Below are 24977 nucleotides of genomic sequence, written 5' to 3' on the forward strand. Positions count from 1 at the left end.
AGGCCTTTACACACCAAGACGAATATTTTCAAGATTTTTGTGTTCATACCCAAGTGATTTTCACTGGCGATGTGCAGAGTAAAAATGTGCAAATTCACTCCCTAACAGTATATGGCGCTTGTGCAAATAAACATATTTATGATATTAATAAAGTTAAAGTGTTAGTTCACTCAAAAATGAAACTGTCATTAATTACTCACCCTCATGTCGTTCCACACCCGTAAGACCTTTGTTCATCTTCAGAACACAAATTAAGATATTTTTGATGAAATCCGATGGCTCAGTGAGGCCTGCATAGCCAGCAATGACATTTCCTCTCTCAAGATCCATTAATGTACTAAAACATATTTAAATCAGTTCATGTGAGTACAGTGGTTCAATATTAATATAATAAAGTGACGACAATATTTTTGGTGCGCCACAAAAACAAAATAATGATTTGTATAGTGATGGCCGATTTCAAAACACTGCTTCAGGAAGCTTTGGAGCGTTACGAATCTTGTGTTGGCTAACAATGTAGCAATAGATTATGCATCATGACAAGTTCCATGATTAAATGGGCCTCATTTTTTAAAGTTGTTTTAAAACAAATCTAATTTTAGAGAGTTTTTAAAATGATCAACATCAGCAGACAGCCTAGTGTGTACTGGGCTGTCTAATCCAATAAGGACAGTTCTGGGTTGAGGAAGCTCTTCATCCTTAAGTAATGGAACAAAGATACATTATTATAGCATTTTTTCCCTTGTATTTTCCTACTTCTTTGTTCTACCCATAGGTATTTGTTACTTGTATATTTGGCACTACTGCCATCTACAGGACAACAATAGGAATAACAAATGTTCACCACAGAAAATAAACAAGTTTTATTTTTTTTCTGCCACAATCCCCCTTTTTTTTCTTTTCTTTTCTTTTTTTTACCAAAACCTAATTTTACATTGTGACCTTAGCAGAGATATGCAACAATATCAGAGTCCACAGAATTACAAAACAATTTCTCTCTGCCAAATCTTAAATATTCAGAGAGTTTAATTCTGAGTAACGTGAAAAAATCTGAGTAAAGAGCGAATCTGAGAAAATGAAGGACTGTATTTTTGTAATGATTTACATTTGTATCATTCCAGAGCTAAGTTAAGGTATGAGAAATGTCCTGACTGTTTAACAAAAAAGAAACACCAAAAGTGAAATTTTACATTTTAAATGTCTTTATTGGCAGCACACAATGATTGTTAACTCGCTTAGATTGTTAACTTGCTTGCTTTTTTTTTATTCATGCAAAATGAAAGACTAGAATGAAAAGTAAAATTACATCATCCCAAAGCAATATTATGATACAAGCTGATAATTTGTGATACATTACATGTTCAGTTCATTCAATATACTATAAATCAGCTTTAGATTTTTTTTTTATTAAGCTGAAATATTTTTTAGTATAATAAAAATGCATGCAGAGCATTTTACCACAAAACCAAATGTATTTCTTTACAGCTGTGGTAAATGCAGATTAAAGTTTTACTCAGATGTAATGCTTACTTTTTTTCCCACCATAACCAGGACCGTTGTCTCACTGGATTCTATTCTTGTTGCAGGTTTGTACTGTTTCCAATCCTCTGAAAGCACTCCTCCTGTGGGAATCTTACTTATGATCTCTGCCTTCTTCCTGACGTCCATCAAAGACTTAATGCGATCTTGAAATCCAGGCTTGCGTTCTTGTTTCTCAGACTCAATCATCAGATTGATGTAGTCAGGGGTGGACAGAGGATTGGGCTTGAGGGCGATTTCCTGCAGTCGCTCCAAAGACTTTTTAGATTCTTCAATCAGTCCTTTCACTTTATCCTGGACTTCCTCAAGCTCCTTTTCAAGTTCTTCAAAGATCTTTTCTTTTGACATGACCTGTCCATGTGCAGCCTCAAATCTCTTTTTTAATTCCTGATAGGTTTGCTTTTTCTTTTCTGTGACATATGTCCATTTGTATTCCTGATTGAAGTGCACATCCCAAGCACACTTTCCAGTACAGACCGTACACTTTCCATCTGTCATGGCCACGCAGTTTTCTTTTTCTTTGTCGTTTGCAATTCCGCATGGGTCATGACATGTGAAGTAACACTTCTGGCAGTTGGTTAAGTAGGAGCCAGTTTTGTTTTTGATCTGTTTTGGGACAGTTACTTCTACTTCATAATTAAAATCCTTGTTTTCATCCATCTCAGCCTTGTGCTGCTCCAGAGCTGCTCTTGTCTTCTTGATTTCATCCAGTTTTGTCAGACCAGCATTGATTTGGGGCTGGAGACCTTCCACAAGCACTTCTATCTTCTGTCGCTCTTGTAGGACCTCCCGTGTCAGAGACAAGCTCTTGGTTTCTATCATGTTAAGGGATGTAAAGAATTTTTCCATGCTAGAAAATCCCATCTTCCAGAACATTTGGTCAAAGTCAGACATCCCATCCTCTGCAGATTTATTGTTAGCAAACACGGCAGAGTTGTTGAACTTGAAGTGAAGAGGCTCTCCAGACTTATTTTTAGCACAGGGCACCCCAGAGACTTTGATGGCCTCGAGAATGGGAGGTTTTTTCCCATCTGCAAAGGTGACCAGCACAAGGATGTTTTCAGCAATATCCTTCCCAAATATGGAGAGAATGGAGTCAAAGACATATTTCTGTGTGGGTGTCAGACGGGCAAGTGAAGCCTGGACTACAAAACACACGGCATCAATGCGGTCGATCCCTCCACGGGCTGAAAAGAAGTCCTGAATCTGCTTTGTGATCTTCTGGTCATGTGAGATTCCTCTGGTATCACCGAATCCTGGTGTGTCCACTATGGTCAGAGAATAAGGGACCCGGAAATCATCCATGTGATTGATTTGATAAGCCGTAATCTCTGAAGTCTGACTTTCAGCCTGGGATTTCTGCTTCCCTTCATCTATCAGCACAAACCGGAAGTCATCTTCCCAATCCACTCCCAGAATGTAGTTGATCATGCTGTTAATTAGAGTGGTTTTTCCTGCACCTGTGGCTCCGATCATCATGATGGTCTTGTTCACTTTTGTGACGTTCTTCCCAAACGTGCTTCTTCTGCAGAATCCGTCACTGTTCTTCCATGTTTCAGACAGGTGGAGTTTAAATACGGGGAGGTTTTCATTGCTTCCATTGGCTATTTTACTGCTCCAGTTGTTCTTTATATCATGTGCAACACTTAAACCCTTTCCATCGCTGTGGTCTTTTCCATCGCTGTGGTCTTTTCCATCTCTGTGGTCTTTTCCATCGCTGTGGACTTTTCCATCGCTGTGGTCTTTTCCATCGCTGTGGTCTTTTCCATCGCTGTGGTCTTTTCCATCGCTGTGGTCTTTTCCATCGCTGTGGTCTTTTCCATCGCTGTGGACTTTTCCATCGCTGTGGTCTTTTCCATCGCTGTGGTCTTTTCCATCGCTGTGGTCTTTTCCATCGCTGTGGTCTTTTCCCATGTTTTTCATATATTTCCATATTTTGCTTAGTGTGCTTTCGCTTGACATTTTTGCTTGTTGTTAACAGCTTACTGGCAAAGTCTATTAGTCTTCTTCTGCCTTTTTTCCACCTGGTTAACGGAAAAGGAAATAATTGTTTGTACATCAGTTTATAAAAACAGTATACAAAAGTGGCAAAACAAAAACTCCCAATATATGTGTGGAGGTATTCAAGGACCTTTATTTTGAAAGGGTTTTTAAAAAAAAAATCATTAAAAAAAAGGACGGGGGTTCCGTGAAGGAAGGAAGTGAGCGAGACAAGCGAGCGCGAAAAAAAAAAAAAAAAGTGAGTTCTCTCTTGACTTTTTGGATAAACGTGTGAACAGCATTGGACAAGCATTGAGGTGAACGGACGAGAAGCTGGACCGAGCTTGTGCTGTTGCGAGTTTTTGACCGAGCCTGAACGCCGAGATACTGAACTACATGCCTGCGACATACCAGGAGGTGTATTGTTTTCCGTGCTAGCTGAGACAGTGTGATGGCACGAGTGTTCGTCTTTTACAGAAGGGAGCTGAGAAACTGAGTTTTTTTTCTTTCACTGTTGTTAAGCACAGTAGCTATTCTGAAGATACACGGATGTTATTTGTTGTTTCTGAAGCAAAGCAGCTCGGATCGAGTGATTTTGCTACTGTTGTTTGAGCCGAAATCCTCGTGCTTCATTTTTGATACAATAGTGACGCCGTGTGGACACAAACGGCATTGCGATCTCATTGATCTCTTCTTTTGATTATATTTTTCCTTCCATTTTTCCGTATTTAGTCGTTGCCCCTGGCAATAATTTTTCCTTCTGTTTTTGATAGTTTATTTTTGGACATTTTGAAGTGTTTTCACTTGGAGACTTTGAGATTCTTTTTGGATGGACACTTGCATGGACTTGAGAATTGATAACTGAGTTTGCGCGCGTGAATGGACCCGAATTACAGTGTTTTTTTTTTTTTTTGAAGAGAAGAGCCTTTCTGTTTTTGAACTAGTGACTATTTGTTTGATTTAATTACCCTGCCATATCTGGACACTCCAACACCAGCCCAGTTCTACTGTGAGGTAAAACCTTAACTCTGGGGTTGTGAATCTCACTCAGGTATGTGAACTGAAAATATCCAATGTGGAATGAAACATCTGTAATGTACTTTTGAGTGAACGGTTTACCTTCTGAGCATTCATTCTATCAGAACTGTTATTGTTTTTTTTATTTTTTTATTTTTAGTTTTGAGTATTATTGTTGAAAGAAAAGAAACAAGTTTGGATCTGAACAAAAGTTGTTTTTTTGTACATTTATTGATAAAACCATACGACATGTGAAACAGAATTTATTTCATGACTGATGTTTTCTTTATTTTGTTTAATTCTGTTAAACATTTAAGAACAAAAGTGTAAAACTTCTGTTATCTTGGAGTAGGGGCATTCCTACTGTCTTGTGGGCTGGTAGAGGGGAAGAGGGGTTAACCAACGATTATTCTCTGGGGAGCTACTGTGTATTTTATTAAATTCCAGAGCCTCAATCCTCATCAGTCGCTGTTACAAAAGACAAAAACAAAATTCACAAGACAGATAAAAAAACATACTTTTATATATTTAAGTATAGGAATTAGTTGTACTAGGGGCTGGAGACCTAGATCTTGTCAATCCCTAGTCGTCCAAGATATATTGCAGCAGAAGATAAATTCACCCCTACATTGTAGTGAAATTTCCCGCTACATATGCTTCAATGCAGGATATAAAGTTGTGAGATACATAATATTGTTGTGAATTTAATGTTTTAAAAATATATAGCATGTATTAATCTCATGGCATCCCACATTCAAGCATGTTATAACTAATCCTGACCAATTAAAATGATTAATCTAAGACATAACTAATTTCTAAGTTACAACATAACTTAACTATCAGTATTTGTATTAATCTATAGTGTGCAGGAGAAAATATGAAACTAGCAACAGCAACAATACTACTACTAATGGCTTTGTAATGCTGTGCATATTACAGACTTTAATATGATTGAATGAAATATCTTTGAGATATGACATAAGTGTTTACGATAGATATATTGAGAAACATCCAGGGTGCGAGCGGTCCTGCTTCTCATGAATCAGAGGATCAGGTGTGTGTGATAAGAAACCTGCCAGCTGATCATTACCACATCACGAAAAACACTGGCTGTGTCCAAAATCACCCCCTATACTCCTAAATAGGGCACTATTTGAGGGGACATGTAGTGGTGTCAGAAACCATAGTGGACGATACAGAGTGCACTCATTCAATCCCACAATGCACCGCAATAACGCAGCATGTACAACCGATTCACGCTCAAAGACTAGAAAATACCCATAATGCAATGTGAGAGTCGCACCGTATGCTGAATGAATTCCCGTGTCTGACCAGAGGATGGCGCCCACAGCTGAATCATCCACTTCCCAATGTGGTGACAGCATAGTATCATACAGGTATAAATTCATTTTTACTTGATTCTTAAATTGTTTAATTTAGGTTTATACATGATAGTTTACATTAAAACATTTTCATAACATTTAATTTATAAAAACACTGGACTTGGACTCCCAAATTGGTTCTTTGGCATGGCTATCTATCACTGTTACCAGAAATAACTACAATAAACTTTAAAACCTGTACGTTGATGAAAACATAATTAAATCTTTCTATCACAGGTCAAAGACTCCATTTGAGCTTGATTTTCATTAAATGTTAATATGGTTAGACACTTGCATGTACAGTACCTATCGGATTTGCTACACCCCATATACTCAGTCAAGAGCACTCAGATCAGCTGATTCTGGGTTATTGCGAGTTCCCAGGGCACGTCTCAAATGATCATGCTTTTTCTGTTATTGGCCCCAAGTTGTGGAATAGTCTCCCTATTCAAATTCGAGCTGCTTCAACTCTGTCCATTTTTAAGTCTACTCTTAAAACTTACTACTTCTCCCTGGCTTTCAACATCTCCTGACTTGCTGTGCAATGATCATATATGATCACAATGATCATTTTTATATGGGCAAGATGGCGCCGACATGTGTGTTGGCTGGCCGTCGCTCCCTTATTGGATTTTGTATGTTATTATCCTCTGTCTGGGTTTCGTGTCTTTCTCTGCTGTCATTTTTCGGCAAACCTTGTTGGATCTCCGAGCGTCTGTTGCTGTAAACCACGGAGATCTGAGTTCTAAAGGAGATGGATACTCGTGGCAATCGCCGTTCATACAATCACAGCTTTGGTGTCCGCTGGATCAACTTAAGAGAAAGAAGAAGCGCCACAGTACCAGGAGACGAGGTACACGTGCAGGGGTTCGTGTTCGAGCGGGGAAGGAATTTCATTTCATGAAGACTCAACAGTTTTCCTTGTTTGAGAACTGTGAAGCCTAAAATCGTATTGTTGTCGAGTGTCTATGCGGAGGCCTGATTCTGCTAGATCGTGGTCACGGATGAGTGGAGTGAATCACAGTCACTTGCGTTCGGTATGTTTGGGAGAAGCTGAAGTGAATATGCCAAATATTACTCCTTTATCGGCCGCTCTGGTAAATGCGAGATCAGTTGTTAATAAGACATTAATTTTACATGATTTTTTCCTATATCACAATCTTGACATTTTGTTTATTACTGAAACTTGGCTGACTGTTGGAGATTTAAGCCCCATTTCAGAAATTGTGCCATCAGACTGTTGTTATTTTAGTTCGCCAAGGACTCTTGGTCGTGGTGGAGGCACCGAGGTTGTTTTTAAAAAAAAACACCTCACCTGCAGGCTGTTTCCCTGTGGATCATTTCAGAGTTTTCAAGTACTATCATTTGAATTGGTTTTGTCTAAACCGACTTTATGTGTGTTGATTTATAGACCTCCTAAATATAATTCTTTATTTATTTCTGAATTTTCTGAATTGTTATCTGGGATAGTTCCACTGTTTGATAATATCTTGATCATTGGTGATTTTTAATGTTCATGTTTGCTGTGAATCAAATTCTCAAGCAAAGGAGTTTTTAAATCTTACTGATTCTTTTAACTTTCAGCAATATGTACATGAATCTACGCATCACCATGGTCATATGTTGGACTTGATTTTAGGCACTGGTACATTTGTCAAAAATGTTATGGTTACTGAAAATTATTTCTCTGATCATAAACCTGTTATGTTTGATATGAATTTGTCATGTACTCCAGTTAAACCACAATGCCAGATATATTGTTCTCGTAATATTACATCATCGACAGTAATAACATTTGCTGAATCTTTTAGATCCTCAACTGAGATTTTTGATAATCTGCCGCCTTCTGTTGACACAGATGAGCTGTATTCACTTTGTGAAATGTTGGATGAATTCAAATTTTTTAATGTTAAATGATAAAAAAATCATGCTATTTGGGAAAAAAGCACAGTGTTTACTTCAACAACAAGTCTGAGACCGTTTTCATCATGTGTTAAAAATCAGGCCACTAATTTGGGCATAATCTTTGACTCTGACCTTAAATTTGATTGTCAGATAAAAACAGTAGTAAAAAATTGTTTTTTCCAATTGAGGAGGATTGCAAAATTAAAGTTTTTTTTTTTTTTTTTTTTTTTTTTTTTTTTTTAAATTTTGTTATTCGTTTTTAAAGCCTTAAATGCCTTGGCCCCAGAATACATCAAGGATTTATTGAAAATTCAATCTTCCTCAAGATTGCTAAGATCTAACTCTCAGATTACGCTAATGGTACCACGTACACGTCTTAAGTGTAGAGGTGATCGCGCTTTCTCAGTTGTGGCTCCTAGGCTATGGAATGATCTTCCTTTCTCTGTGCGTTCTTCAACCTCTTTGCGGATGTTTAAATCATGTCTTAAGACCTATTTGTACTCACAGGCATTTGATGTGTAGTTTTATAGATATTACTTATTAATTACTATTATTATTTTAAGTATTTTGTGTATGTATTTAGATGTTTCTTGTACAGCACTTTGGTATACTTTGCGGTTTTTAAAGTGCTTTATAAATAAATGATTGATTGATTGATATATTTTAATGCACCACATCCATTTTACAGTGTTTATTCTATAGATTGTCTTATTGTTTGTAATCCTGTTGACTGTTCTGTTTTGCATACTCTGTGCAGCGCTTTGGTCGACTTCGGTTGTTTTAAATGTGCTATATAAATAAACATTGTATTGTATTGTACTGTATTGCATGTGTCATTATAATATGTAAAGCAACGATACCAACTCTGACAACAGTGTTTATTTTAATAATATGAGGTTTGTGCCCAACAGGGATGATATTTTAATTTGTTCTACTTAATTTACCTTGTTTTGTTCCTACCTGACTTAAGATCAAGTTTAACCTTAAACGAGACTACTACTTTTAATATAATATCCAGTTCTAAAATGCCATTTGAAGCAATGCATGCTTGTGCAATTTAGTTATTTTAGTGCTTAGTGGTGTACCGTGGGATCAAAACTGTGCTGTGGCAAGAAAAAGGCTGGGAAACACTGCCATAGACAGTGCACTACTTGCACAATCTAGCTCTGAAAAAGACATGGTCCAGTGTGTCAGACTTGGCACTGGGAATATCAATGAAAATCAATGAAAAAGGACATTGCATAACGTAAACCTCTCCACCATCCAAGAATAAAACCTTGCTTGCTCTTCAACACAAAACTGCCAAGATTAAACTTTTCTAAAGAACATGAAAAGAAGTCTGATGATCATTTCATTGCAAAAATGCTTTTCTTAGAGTTTTTGTCTTGTTTCTAGTCCAAATATCTAAAAGTTCTTAAATCAAGAAGCATTTTCTAGACAAGTAAAAATTCTTTTTTTCAGAAAAATTAAGCAAGCAAAATAATCTGCAAAATAATGTTATAAAATGAGCATATTTTAATGACAGTACATTTATTAATCAACATTAAATACTGCAATACATATTACTTTAGATAAAGTATCAATTCTGGGGGCCTTTTGCCCTGTTCTCAGGGTGAGTGTGGGGTAAATATCTGATTTGGTTGATAATCCCAGTGCCAAGTCTGACACACTGGACCATGTCTTTTTCAGAGCTAGATTGTGCAAGTAGTGCACAGTCTATGGCCGTATTTCCCAGCCTTTTTCTTGCCACAGCACAGTTTTGAAAAGTAAAAAAGGCAACAGCACACCATTTCCTCTCTCAAGATCCATTAATGTACTAAAAACATATTTAAATCAGTTCATGTGAGTACAGTGGTTCAATATTAATATTATAAAGCCACCAGAATATTGTTGGTGCGCCACAAAAACCCAAAATAATGACTTATTTAGTGATGGCCGATTTCAAAACACTGCTTCAGGAAGCTTCAGCGCTGACTCATAACGCTCCGAAGCTTCCTGAAGCAGTGTTTTGAAATCGGCTATTACTAGATACTTTTAAAAAGTTATTTTGTTTTTTTGGCATACCAAAAATATTCTCGTGGCTTTATAATATTAATATTGAACCACTGTACTCACATGAACTGATTTAAATATGTTTTTAGTACCTTTATGGATCTTGAGAGAGGAAATGTCATTGCTGGCTATGCAGGCCTCACGGAGCCGTCAGATTTCATCAAAAATATCTTAATTTGTGTTCTGAAGATGAACGAAGGTCTTACGGGTGTGGAACGACATGAGGGTGAGTAATTAATGACATTATTTTCATTTTTGGGTGAACTAACATGAACAAACTATGAACAACTGTATTTTAAACTAACAAAGACTAACAAATACAGTAACAAATGTATTGCTCATTGTTAGGTCATGTTAGTTTATACATTAACTAATCTTTAACTAATGAAACTTATTGTAAAGCGTTACTGGTATTTTTATATTCGCTGTATAATAAAATCCTTGCTGAAACAGTATATACACTTCTGTTCCAAATTTTGAATTTATATTGATCACGACTTTTAGTATTTGAAAGAAGATTCTTATATTCACCAAGTCTATCAAAAGTACACCTGAAGACAGTAATATTGTGAAAAATTGAAATACTTTTTCTGTATTAATATATTTTAAAATCGCATTTTCAGCATCATTACTCCAGTCTACAGTGTCACATGAATTTAATATGCTGATTTACAGAATGTTTCTTATAACAGCTGAAAATGCTGATAATAAGTTTGGAAACTACAATATAAATTCTTTCAGAAGAATACAACATTTCAATATATATATATATATATATATATATATATATATATATATATATATATATATATATATATATATATATATATATATATATATATATATATATATATATGCTATTTAAATATACTTTAGTCAAGTCTAATCATCTTGATAATGTACTCACCTGACAATGTCCTGTTTTCTGTGATAGCAGCCTGTTTGTCCTGAAAAAATAATGATTGAAAAAAAGGTTTGATGATTATTTAATATTAGTCAAATTATTACAAATAAACAATAAAAAACTTTATAATTATACTTTTATAATAGCTTCTATTGTTCATGAAAACTGACATAAAAAAGATCAAGAAACACGGATTCTTTATTGAATATTTGAATGGTTAAAAATCCTCTAATGCAATAAAGCAAGCATAAAAGGATCAATAAAGGCAAACAGCAACACATCAAGGACAAAGGAAACAAAGGAACACAAATAAACATAATAATAATAATAATAATATCTACATAGTTTTTTATGCTTTCTATTTTATACTTTACAATTTAGCTTTTGAATCTATCAACTGCAACTACTGCTATACTGAAAAATTATTAGATTCAATTTTAATAATGACAATTTGTTTGGAAAAGCAATCAGATTTTTTAAACTTTACTATACAAGACGTCATTCTGACTTTAAGAGTTGGACATATATGCAGAATAAGCAAGATCTATTTTTAAAGCTTTTTTTCAGTCAAATATTACAAATCGGATATTTCTAAATCTGTTATACTAGGAAGGAAATAGACTTACTGTTATTTGTTTCCTCTTGAGTCTTCTTTTCATCTGCAGCTGCAGAAAGCTTCTGTGTTGGTTTTTATAGTGCCCAACTGCTGCCCCTTCCCACAAAAAGACAAAAAAAATCCCACATGACTTGGAAAATTTTACTTTCATTTAGTTTTTATTCCAGTAACTGTAAGGCTTTATAAGAAGTGGGCAGGCATTAGCAGACCACTAAAGAACAATGTTACATCCATTAGAAAATTATAAACACGTCAGGGGGTAGCGCACTTTGCTGCAGTGTTTTGAGACGTCACAGCACGTGCATTGCTGCTGCATACTAGTGTTATGTGTCGGTGTTGCAAAGATGAAGCGTTCACGGACTTCCACAATAAATGGGTATTTAATGACACAACGTAGAGATACAACATCCAAAAACACATAGTATAACATATAAGAACAGACCAGGAGTGAAGGGAGTGAGTCCATATATATAGGGAGTCAGAGACGGACTGGGACTAAAAAACGGCCCTGGACTTTGACTAGGCCCAGCCCAAAGCAATCGGCGTGCAGAAACTCAACAACAACGTCTGGCATGAGTGTCACAAGACTTTAATTGTGGCTCATGATACTATACCATCCAAATTATAGCAATAGCACTGATGTTGACTAGATGTTGTGTTAAAAGCATATTAGATTAACTTGAATACTCATATAGCAGGGGTCTCAAACTCAAATTGTCGGGGGGCCGTTTCTGTGATTGACACCTCATAGGAGGGCCATATTATCCTGAAAGCGCAACATTTCAGAAAATTTACTTTCCTTTGCATTATTTCTCATTCAGCCTACTTCAAATTTCATTAGGCCTACTCAAAAATATTTTTTATACCTATACTATAAATATCTTATTTACCATACTAAATGTAAACAGCAGTGTCCTCTCTCATTGTTACAGAGTGTAATATAATTATATAATACTATTACTAATATAATACTATTAATTGAAATAGTCTGGTGCGACTTCTCACATCCAACAAGATATATGGAATAAAAAATCAGTAATTTAGGAACAAAACCAGCAACACCTGTGGCGTGGAGGGGTCAGAAATAAAAAAAAAAAAACTGGAGCTATATATCAACTTTATTTTGCCAAAAAAATAAAAATCTCTCATTGTTACATACATTATTAGTTTTTAACATCTAGTGGAAGTATTTTCCCTTACTTTATGTTATCTTAAATAACATTAAAATCTTTCACTGAACAACACTGTACTGAACAAATACAATCCCTGAATACATTTGTACACTCCTCTGTTTCTTGACAGACACCTGCAGCGCTTCTGCTCACACAGCTGGGCCACATTTGTCCAAGATGCGTTTGAGCATCGGTAACGTTTAATGGCTGCATCGGACGCGTTTCGGTGGTTTAAATCGGCGCTCGTGACTTAAAGTCGAGTGCTTTTACTGTAATTTAGGCAAGCGCGCTCATAATAGAAGCGATTGAGAGCGCGGCTCATGGTTGCATAGCAACAACAGACGCCACTGGAGCGAAAGCGCATTGGAAAGAAGGAGAATGCGGCGCGGCCGCTTATGTGACGCGATATGTGAATGACCCCTTAGAACGGCGACTTTTTCTTTGCATATCAGACAGGTAGCAACTAGAGAGAATAATAATAATAATAATAATAATAATTTAATGGGCCGGATTATGTTTTATTTTTGAGATCAGTTGCGGGCCGGTTAGAGGGGGTGGGCGGGCCGTAAATGGCCCGCGGGCCGGCAGTTTGAGACCACTGATCTAACATCTTTGCTGCTTACTTGGCGGCCACGGCCAGTGCAGCTGGCATCCAACTTAAAGGTGCATTGCTGCCACCTACAGTACTGGAGTGTGAAACAGATTAGTGGGGGACAAAAACAGATGATGACTGCGTGCGTGGCGGGTGGTGGGCCGGCCCGCCGGCCGTCCTGGGTACCGGCCGTTCTGTGATTCTCCAGATCACACAGATGGCCAGTCCGCCCCTGTAGGGAGTGCTGATGAGAAAGTCCAGGTGATGATGATCGGTGATGATGGGGAGATGACGAGGGAAGTGAGTGCAGGTGTGGAGAACAGGAGGATAATGGGAATTGGAGTTCAGGAGACAAGGGATCTGTGACATCACCCCCCCTCCCGGTAGGCTTGGCCTCACCCGTAGACGTAATAACGGGAGGGGGGTGGGCACCCTGGAGACCTCATGCCGGTGCAGGGAGAGGCATGGGTTGGAGTGGAGGTCTCCAGGGTGGGTCCATGAGCCAAGGCGGGTCAGGAGATGTGGGCCGCCTCGGCGGGTCAGGTGCAGCGGGCAGCCATGGCGGGTCAGGTGCCGTGGGCTGTCATGGCGGTGTTGGAAGCCCACCCACATGTGTGGCGCCCACATGTACCCCACCCACGGGTACTTGCCCCCCCCAAAAAAATACTTGGGGAGGTTTAGGATGATTAAGAAGAGTCCAAGATATCTGCAGAGCAGAGTGGCCGCATAGGCAGAAGTGGGCTTGTGGACGGCGGAGCATGGAGCTGGCTTGGCGGCGGAGCACGGAGCTACTGGCTCGGCGGCTGAGACTGGAGATACTGGCTCGGCGGCGGAGACTGGAGATACTAGCTCGGCGGCGGAGACTGGAGATACTGGCTCGGCGGCGGAGACTGGAGATACTGGCTCGGCGGCAGCTACTAGAGCGGACTCGTTGGCAGCTACTGGAGCGGACTCGTTGGCAGCGGCTGGAGCAGAGGCCTCGGTGGCGGCGGCGGCTGGAGCAGAGGGCTCGGCGGCGGTTGGGACTGGAGATCCTGGAAGAGGGGTCCAGTCCATCCCCTCATACATGATTAAAATCCCGACTGGAACGGGAGCGGCAGGCTCGGAGAGGGCTTTCTGGAGCAGCTTTCTTCCTCCTTCCTCCGCTTTTTGGACCCAGCGGAGGAGTGTGGGTCCAGTGTGAAACAGATAAGTGGTTCACTGGAGGGATATGCAGAGAAAGACGGAGCCTGACTAACTGGCCAGGCCACCCATGTTTCCGGAAGGACTGGATGAGATGAACACTTTTCCTGAACCTCTTCGACAAGAAATTTGGAGCCATTTAAATACAAAATTAAATTGATAGTTTCATTTAAGGAAACATAATCGTCAGGTTCATCAAAGCGGATAGTGTTCTCATCCAGCCCATCCAGAAACAGGGCGATCAAATCGAGCGTCTGACCAGTTAGTCAAATAAGCTAGCTCTACGAACTCCTCCACATACCTCTCCAGTGAACGTCCAATCTGGAAGAGCCCGATGAGCCTGTTAGCCGCTGATGTAGGTGTGAGAGGCTGTGGGGGAGCAGGAGCCGCAGGAACAAGAAACAATCCCATCTTGTCTGTGTGGAAGTCCAGCGGTATCGGTCTGTTCTTCTGTTACGTGTCGGTGTTGCAAAGATGAAGCGTTCACGGACTTCCAACAATAAATGGGTATTTAATGACACAACGTAGAGATACAACATCCAAAAACACATAGTATAACATATAAGAACAGACCAGGAGTGAAGGGAGTGAGTCCATATATATATATATAGGGAGTGCTGATGAGAAAGTCCAGGTGATGATGATCGGTGATGATGGGGAGATGACGAGGGAAGTGAGTGCAGGTATGGAGAACAGGAGGATAATGGGAATTGGAGTTCAGGAGACAAGGGATCTGTGACAACTAGTTTATATGCTGCTCAAGTCCTCATTTATTGCCATTTGTGTTATCCAGAATAAAATGAGGACCTGATGGCAAGAATTTTCACAGTCTGTCTTTGGGGAATATTTTATGTATTTAGGGTCTGAGATGTGGGAACAGTGAAGATTAGGGCAAACAGTTTGCAGTTTAGCACAGTATTGCCGTCTGATCAGCCAATATTATCTTAAATATCCTGCATTACAGTTTGGATATATAAAAAAATCATTTAAAGTATCTACAAATGAGCATGTAAAGCAAATATTTGTTTTTTAAAACATATTGTGTGAAGCATGCCCCTGCCCCATGTGATGTTCTCACCTGTTTTCCCTCTTATCTGTTTGCATCCCTGATATGAGAGAATGTAAAAAAACTGCAGCTAGGTGTAGTTTGAAGTATATTGTAGAAGAAATGTAAGCTCTAGCGTAAGTTCTGCTGGGAAGACTGGGAATTGTTACGTCATTCATTAGATCAGATCTAACCAATCATTATTGAACACTCAGGTATAAAGCATTGGTACTTACACTTATCTGAGTTCGCAGATGCTGACGCCAATCTCCACCTCCATCCTCCCCACCACCACCAGGATGGTCCCTGTCCATATTCCCTGTGGGGGGTCGGCTACGCCCCTGCCTTTATTCCGGGCAGGATATGCCGAGCCTACAACCATTCGGATGCGTGTGTAACGCTTTTCATCCGACAGTGAATCACAGGCGGACACAGAGAACTGCGTTTCATGCGATGTTTACTGTAACACAACAAGGAGAAACATATATCCTTTTTCGACAGTGGGCACTCATGCATCTAAAACAGCAAAAGAAATGAGAGATTCACTTGCGTTTGATTCAACAAGATGGAGTCAGTCATGCAACGCACATGGTGAACAAATTGCATCTAAACTCTACAAAGTTCATCATATACAATCACAATCTCTTAACGTATTGTTTCACAATATCACTGAACTTCAATCTTAATATTATTTGTGAAATTAACAAATACTAAGTTGCCAAGAAATCTCATTTTACCGGAGCACATTTACCTACCACCTCTCAGCATCGGATAAACTTCTCTGCTGGGGGTGGGGGCGTGGTTTCACAAATAAGACAAATGACCCACTAATGTCGCCACAAGGGGTCTCCAAACAATTAACCTGTTAGCCAGCACCCCCGCTTTTGGAAAATCCCAAAAAATGACTGTAAGGACTTAGCCTATTTATTAGCTCAATTTAATTGTTACAGGGAATAAGAATTGAATCAACTGTAAATGATTCACTGTAAATGATTCAGGATTAATATTTAACACTTCATCAATTATTCGTCCAGCGAAAATTGAGGTTAGAGTATTTTACCAATTCTGGACAAAATATTATTCTGCGGCCAACAGTAACAATATTTTATTATGATTATTGTTATTATTGTAATTATTATATTATAAGCAAGAGGTAACTTTTAGGATCTTTTAAGTTTAAGGCAGTAATTTGATACACAGCACAAGAAACTCGTATATGTGAAAAATCAAAACAAGATTTATTGACTACTTCTAATGATTACAGAAAACTAAGGCTAAACACACACACACACACATACATACATGTACACACATTCGCGGAGTTGATGAGTTATGAAAAGTCCCAAGTTCAGTGCTAACTTAACTCATAACCTGAGGAAAATCACAAAAGCAGAGCTTTGGCTTGATTCTTTAGGTTTAAAGGAGTTTCACCAGTTCCCAGCAAGAGAGAGAGAAGTTTGCTTGTACCTGCGTTTGCTGTGACAGCTGAGGTAATCGGGTTGTTCCGTGACTCGTGTACAGCGGAATCCCGTTCTGGATTGGCTGTCTTTCAGGTGACGTCTTCACGGGAAAGCCCTTCGTTGGGCTGCGCGGAAGCTTTGAAGAAGGTTATTGGCTGGTGAAACGCGCTGTTCTGAGAGTCTGGCTGGAGCGGCTCTCTTCTTTGGAGACTTTGGTCAAAAGGTTCAACGGAGTGTTTCAGGGTTCGGGATGTGACGGCTGTTGCGGCTCGTGGATGAAGATAGTCAGCGACTGTCAGATGGAAATCAGCCACGGCAGTTAGATGGGTTCTTCAACCCTTCTTCAGCGTATCGATTCTTTGACGTATCTTTTACATATCTTTTGACAACTGGCTATTGGGAAAGCATAGTTTTAAAGGAGCAATTTGGGTCCATCCTTCAGATGCGATCCTCCAATGAGACGTTGCTACGGAGATTAGACACGCCTCGTCTATTGTCCATTGATCACACCGCGTGATATCTGCAGAACATTCTCTTGTTTGATTAACAACTTTATAAAGTTTCTTAATATTTTCCTGATACTGAATTTCAATGTTTCATTCACACAGAATTACAGAGAATTATAAACTCTGTATTTAGAGCTCAAACATGGCACACTTCTTACACACACATATTACGAGACTGACCTAATTAAAACAATGATTACAATAATGCATTTGAAGAAAACCCACATATTGAATACATTGAATAGACATGTTAGTAATTACATCATGGCATGTATTATTCTGTATATAGTTTAAAATGATTTCTTAATGATGGTCCATTCGAAGTTCATTGCACAGTTTTCGAGCATAGTTTAAACTTTGACCGGAGTCACGAGTGACCGGGTCAGGATGGATTGCTCAATACAAGGGAGGTATTGATAGGACAGATTCGTCTTCAAATCCGTTGATGGGTGTTTTCCTGTTCCGTCCGCTAATACAAGAGGGTTTTGTGAGAGAATCAATAGATTTAATGTGATCAGATCCACGTGATGGGTTCTGATTAGTTTATTGCTGATGAGCTAATAAGTCCTTTAGACAGAGTCCTTTGTTAAAAGAAGTCACGTCATCACTTCAGGAAATGGATCTTTTGGACCACATGAAGCTTTGTTCAATCATGCCTCTGGCTGATGAAGCCATTTGTAAGTTCTGTCGAGCGGTGCCCTACATGACATACCCAAACTAAAACAGATACAGTTCATGAACCCTTTGTACTAAAAGCATAAGTAAGGTCTCATTTGAAAGCAGACACTTTGCAGTTTATGGTAAACTCATAATTAATTATTGTCACAAAGAAGAAAATAGTTTAAAATAGCTTTGAAATTTTGAAAAGTTATTAGAAATTTATTTTTATGAAATATATTTATGAAAATGAAAGTGAAGTTGGCCTTGTGGCAATCTAGAAATGCAAGTGAACTAACATGAACAAACTATGAACAACTGTATTTTAAACTAACAAAGACTAACAAATACAGTAACAAATGTATTGCTCATTGTTAGGTCATGTTAGTTTATACATTAACTAATCTTTAACTAATGAAACTTATTGTAAAGCATTACCGGTATTTTTATATTCGCTGTATAATAAAATCCTTGCTGAAACAGTATATACACTTCTGTTCCAAATTTTGAATTTATATTGATCACGACTTTTAGTATTTGAAAGAAGATTCTTATATTCACCAAGTCTATCAAAAGTACACCTGAAGACAGTAATATTGTGAAAAATTGAAATACTTTTTCTGTATTAATATATTTTAAAATCGCATTTTCAGCATCATTACTCCAGTCTACAGTGTCACATGAATTTAATATGCTGATTTACAGAATGTTTCTTATAACAGCTGAAAATGCTGATAATAAGTTTGGAAACTACAATATAAATTCTTTCAGAAGAATACAACATTTCAATATATATATATATATATATATATATATATATATATATATATATATATATATATATATATATATATATATATATATATATATATATATATATATATATGCTATTTAAATATACTTTAGTCAAGTCTAATCATCTTGATAATGTACTCACCTGACAATGTCCTGTTTTCTGTGATAGCAGCCTGTTTGTCCTGAAAAAATAATGATTGAAAAAAAGGTTTGATGATTATTTAATATTAGTCAAATTATTACAAATAAACAATAAAAAACTTTATAATTATACTTTTATAATAGCTTCTATTGTTCATGAAAACTGACATAAAAAAGATCAAGAAACACGGATTCTTTATTGAATATTTGAATGGTTAAAAATCCTCTAATGCAATAAAGCAAGCATAAAAGGATCAATAAAGGCAAACAGCAACACATGGTAAAAGACAAGGACAAAGGTTCGATTTCTCAAAAAAGATCAAAAACATGGATTCTTTATTGAATAGTTGAATGGTTAAAAATCCTCTAATGCAAAAAGCAAGCATAAAAGGATCATAAAGGCAAACAGCAACACATAAGGACAAAGGAAACAAAGGAACACAAATAAACATAATAATAATATCTACATAGTTTTTTATGCTTTCTATTTTATACTTTACAATTTGGCTTTTGAATCTATCAACTGCAACTACTGCTATACTGAAAAATTATTAGATTCAATTTTAATAATGACAATTTGTTTGGAAAAGCAATCAGATTTTTTAAACTTTACTATACAAGACGTCATTCTGACTTTAAGAGTTGGACATATATGCAGAATAAGCAAGATCTATTTTTAAAGCTTTTTTTCAGTCAAATATTACAAATCGGATATTTCTAAATCTGTTATACTAGGAAGGAAATAGACTTACTGTTATTTGTTTCCTCTTGAGTCTTCTTTTCATCTGCAGCTGCAGAAAGCTTCTGTGTTGGTTTTTATAGTGCCCAACTGCTGCCCCTTCCCACAAAAAGACAAAAAAAATCCCACATGACTTGGAAAATTTTACTTTCATTTAGTTTTTATTCCAGTAACTGTAAGGCTTTATAAGAAGTGGGCAGGCATTAGCAGACCACTAAAGAACAATGTTACATCCATTAGAAAATTATAAACACGTCAGGGGGTAGCGCACTTTGCTGCAGTGTTTTGAGACGTCACAGCACGTGCATTGCTGCTGCATACTAGTGTTATGTGTCGGTGTTGCAAAGATGAAGCGTTCACGGACTTCCACAATAAATGGGTATTTAATGACACAACGTAGAGATACAACATCCAAAAACACATAGTATAACATATAAGAACAGACCAGGAGTGAAGGGAGTGAGTCCATATATATAGGGAGTCAGAGACGGACTGGGACTAAAAAACGGCCCTGGACTTTGACTAGGCCCAGCCCAAAGCAATCGGCGTGCAGAAACTCAACAACAACGTCTGGCATGAGTGTCACAAGACTTTAATTGTGGCTCATGATACTATACCATCCAAATTATAGCAATAGCACTGATGTTGACTAGATGTTGTGTTAAAAGCATATTAGATTAACTTGAATACTCATATAGCAGGGGTCTCAAACTCAAATTGTCGGGGGGCCGTTTCTGTGATTGACACCTCATAGGAGGGCCATATTATCCTTCAAGCGCAAAGCGCAACATTTCAGAAAATTTACTTTCCTTTGCATTATTTCTCATTCAGCCTACTTCAAATTTCATTAGGCCTACTCAAAAATATTTTTTATACCTATACTATAAATATCTTATTTACCATACTAAATGTAAACAGCAGTGTCTCTCTCATTGTTACAGAGTGTAATATAATTATATAATACTATTACTAATATAATACTATTAATTGAAATAGTCTGGTGCGACTTCTCACATCCAACAAGATATATGGAATAAAAAATCAGTAATTTAGGAACAAAACCAGCAACACCTGTGGCGTGGAGGGGTCAGAAATAAAAAAAAAAAAAACTGGAGCTATATATCAACTTTATTTTGCCAAAAAAATAAAAATCTCTCATTGTTACATACATTATTAGTTTTTAACATCTAGTGGAAGTATTTTCCCTTACTTTATGTTATCTTAAATAACATTAAAATCTTTCACTGAACAACACTGTACTGAACAAATACAATCCCTGAATACATTTGTACACTCTGTTTCTTGACAGACACCTGCAGCGCTTCTGCTCACACAGCTGGGCCACATTTGTCCAAGATGCGTTTGAGCATCGGTAACGTTTAATGGCTGCATCGGACGCGTTTCGGTGGTTTAAATCGGCGCTCGTGACTTAAAGTCGAGTGCTTTTACTGTAATTTAGGCAAGCGCGCTCATAATAGAAGCGATTGAGAGCGCGGCTCATGGTTGCATAGCAACAACAGACGCCACTGGAGCGAAAGCGCATTGGAAAGAAGGAGAATGCGGCGCGGCCGCTTATGTGACGCGATATGTGAATGACCCCTTAGAACGGCGACTTTTTCTTTGCATATCAGACAGGTAGCAACTAGAGAATAATAATAATAATAATAATAATAATTTAATGGGCCGGATTATGTTTTATTTTTGAGATCAGTTGCGGGCCGGTTAGAGGGGGTGGGCGGGCCGTAAATGGCCCGCGGGCCGGCAGTTTGAGACCACTGATCTAACATCTTTGCTGCTTACTTGGCGGCCACGGCCAGTGCAGCTGGCATCCAACTTAAAGGTGCATTGCTGCCACCTACAGTACTGGAGTGTGAAACAGATTAGTGGGGGACAAAAACAGATGATGACTGCGTGCGTGGCGGGTGGTGGGCCGGCCCGCCGGCCGTCCTGGGTACCGGCCGTTCTGTGATTCTCCAGATCACACAGATGGCCAGTCCGCCCCTGTAGGGAGTGCTGATGAGAAAGTCCAGGTGATGATGATCGGTGATGATGGGGAGATGACGAGGGAAGTGAGTGCAGGTGTGGAGAACAGGAGGATAATGGGAATTGGAGTTCAGGAGACAAGGGATCTGTGACATCACCCCCCCTCCCGGGGCTTGGCCTCAGGGGTAATAACGGGAAGGGGGGGTGGGCACCCTGGAGACCTCATGCCGGTGCAGGGAGAGGCATGGGTTGGAGTGGAGGTCTCCAGGGTGGGTCCATGAGCCAAGGCGGGTCAGGAGATGTGGGCCGCCTCGGCGGGTCAGGTGCAGCGGGCAGCCATGGCGGGTCAGGTGCCGTGGGCTGTCATGGCGGTGTTGGAAGCCCACCCACATGTGTGGCGCCCACATGTACCCCACCCACGGGTACTTGCCCCCCCCAAAAAAATACTTGGGGAGGTTTAGGATGATTAAGAAGAGTCCAAGATATCTGCAGAGCAGAGTGGCCGCATAGGCAGAAGTGGGCTTGTGGACGGCGGAGCATGGAGCTGGCTTGGCGGCGGAGCACGGAGCTACTGGCTCGGCGGCTGAGACTGGAGATACTGGCTCGGCGGCGGAGACTGGAGATACTAGCTCGGCGGCGGAGACTGGAGATACTGGCTCGGCGGCGGAGACTGGAGATACTGGCTCGGCGGCAGCTACTAGAGCGGACTCGTTGGCAGCTACTGGAGCGGACTCGTTGGCAGCGGCTGGAGCAGAGGCCTCGGTGGCGGCGGCGGCTGGAGCAGAGGGCTCGGCGGCGGTTGGGACTGGAGATCCTGGAGAGGGGTCCAGTCCATCCCCTCATACATGATTAAAATCCCGACTGGAACGGGAGCAGCAGGCTCGGAGAGGGCTTTCTGGAGCAGCTTTCTTCCTCCTCCTCCGCTTTTTGGACCCAGCGGAGGAGTGTGGGTCCAGTGTGAAACAGATAAGTGGTTCACTGGAGGGATATGCAGAGAAAGACGGAGCCTGACTAACTGGCCAGGCCACCCATGTTTCCGGAAGGACTGGATGAGATGAACACTTCCTGAACCTCTTCGACAAGAAATTTGGAGCCATTTAAATACAAAATTAAATTGATAGTTTCATTTAAGGAAACATAATCGTCAGGTTCATCAAAGCGGATAGTGTTCTCATCCAGCCCATCCAGAAACAGGGCGATCAAATGAGCGTCTGACCAGTTAGTCAAATAAGCTAGCTCTACGAACTCCTCCACATACCTCTCCAGTGAACGTCCAATCTGGAAGAGCCCGATGAGCCTGTTAGCCGCTGATGTAGGTGTGAGAGGCTGTGGGGGAGCAGGAGCCGCAGGAACAAGAAACAATCCCATCTTGTCTGTGTGGAAGTCCAGCGGTATCGGTCTGTTCTTCTGTTACGTGTCGGTGTTGCAAAGATGAAGCGTTCACGGACTTCAACAATAAATGGGTATTTAATGACACAACGTAGAGATACAACATCCAAAAACACATAGTATAACATATAAGAACAGACCAGGAGTGAAGGGAGTGAGTCCATATATATATATATAGGGAGTGCTGATGAGAAAGTCCAGGTGATGATGATCGGTGATGATGGGGAGATGACGAGGGAAGTGAGTGCAGGTATGGAGAACAGGAGGATAATGGGAATTGGAGTTCAGGAGACAAGGGATCTGTGACAACTAGTTTATATGCTGCTCAAGTCCTCATTTATTGCCATTTGTGTTATCCAGAATAAAATGAGGACCTGATGGCAAGAATTTTCACAGTCTGTCTTTGGGGAATATTTTATGTATTTAGGGTCTGAGATGTGGGAACAGTGAAGATTAGGCAAACAGTTTGCAGTTTAGCACAGTATTGCCGTCTGATCAGCCAATATTATCTTAAATATCCTGCATTACAGTTTGGATATATAAAAAAATCATTTAAAGTATCTACAAATGAGCATGTAAAGCAAATATTTGTTTTTTAAAACATATTGTGTGAAGCATGCCCCTGCCCCATGTGATGTTCTCACCTGTTTTCCCTCTTATCTGTTTGCATCCCTGATTGAGAGAATGTAAAAAAACTGCAGCTAGGTGTAGTTTGAAGTATATTGTAGAAGAAATGTAAGCTCTAGCGTAAGTTCTGCTGGGAAGACTGGGAATTTTACGTCATTCATTAGATCAGATCTAACCAATCATTATTGAACACTCAGGTATAAAGCATTGGTACTTACACTTATCTGAGTTCGCAGATACTGACGCCAATCTCCACCTCCATCCTCCCCACCACCACCAGGATGGTCCCTGTCCATATCCCTGTGGGGGGTCGGCTACGCCCCTGCCTTTATTCCGGGCAGGATATGCCGAGCCTACAACCATTCGGATGCGTGTGTAACGCTTTTCATCCGACAGTGAATCACAGGCGGACACAGAGAACTGCGTTTCATGCGATGTTTACTGTAACACAACAAGGAGAAACATATATCCTTTTTCGACAGTGGGCACTCATGCATCTAAAACAGCAAAAGAAATGAGAGATTCACTTGCGTTTGATTCAACAAGATGGAGTCAGTCATGCAACGCACATGGTGAACAAATTGCATCTAAACTCTACAAAGTTCATCATATACAATCACAATCTCTTAACGTATTGTTTCACAATATCACTGAACTTCAATCTTAATATTATTTGTGAAATTAACAAATACTAAGTTGCCAAGAAATCTCATTTTACCGGAGCACATTTACCTACCACCTCTCAGCATCGGATAAACTTCTCTGCTGGGGGTGGGGGCGTGGTTTCACAAATAAGACAAATGACCCACTAATGTCGCCACAAGGGGTCTCCAAACAATTAACCTGTTAGCCAGCACCCCCGCTTTTGGAAAATCCCAAAAAATGACTGTAAGGACTTAGCCTATTTATTAGCTCAATTTAATTGTTACAGGGAATAAGAATTGAATCAACTGTAAATGATTCACTGTAAATGATTCAGGATTAATATTTAACACTTCATCAATTATTCGTCCAGCGAAAATTGAGGTTAGAGTATTTTACCAATTCTGGACAAAATATTATTCTGCGGCCAACAGTAACAATATTTTATTATGATTATTGTTATTATTGTAATTATTATATTATAAGCAAGAGGTAACTTTTAGGATCTTTTAAGTTTAAGGCAGTAATTTGATACACAGCACAAGAAACTCGTATATGTGAAAAATCAAAACAAGATTTATTGACTACTTCTAATGATTACAGAAAACTAAGGCTAAACACACACACACACACATACATACATGTACACACA

General features: G+C 39.2%; 2 protein-coding genes and 1 long non-coding RNA gene across 3 annotated transcripts in view; 1 reads left to right on the plus strand and 2 right to left on the minus strand.

Annotated features, from left to right (window-relative positions):
- LOC125246308 (tripartite motif-containing protein 16-like) overlaps positions 1–24977 on the plus strand; it is a 398598-nt gene that overhangs the window by 178801 nt on the left and 194820 nt on the right. The window lies entirely within an intron of this gene.
- The window catches only part of LOC125246390, a 41561-nt gene that overhangs the window by 8871 nt on the left and 7713 nt on the right, over positions 1–24977 (minus strand). The window lies entirely within an intron of this gene.
- On the minus strand, positions 1185–11439 carry LOC125246281. Its single transcript, XM_048157224.1, has 3 exons — positions 11406–11439; positions 10783–10822; positions 1185–3563 (listed from the first exon to the last, which is right to left on the minus strand). Exon 3 carries the CDS (start codon positions 3499–3501, stop codon positions 1510–1512), a length of 1992 nt encoding a protein of 663 aa, XP_048013181.1. The 5' UTR covers positions 3502–3563; positions 10783–10822; positions 11406–11439; the 3' UTR covers positions 1185–1509.

Source organism: Megalobrama amblycephala, linkage group LG14 (assembly GCF_018812025.1).
Source record: "Megalobrama amblycephala isolate DHTTF-2021 linkage group LG14, ASM1881202v1, whole genome shotgun sequence".
Taxonomy (NCBI): Eukaryota; Metazoa; Chordata; class Actinopteri; order Cypriniformes; family Xenocyprididae; genus Megalobrama; species Megalobrama amblycephala.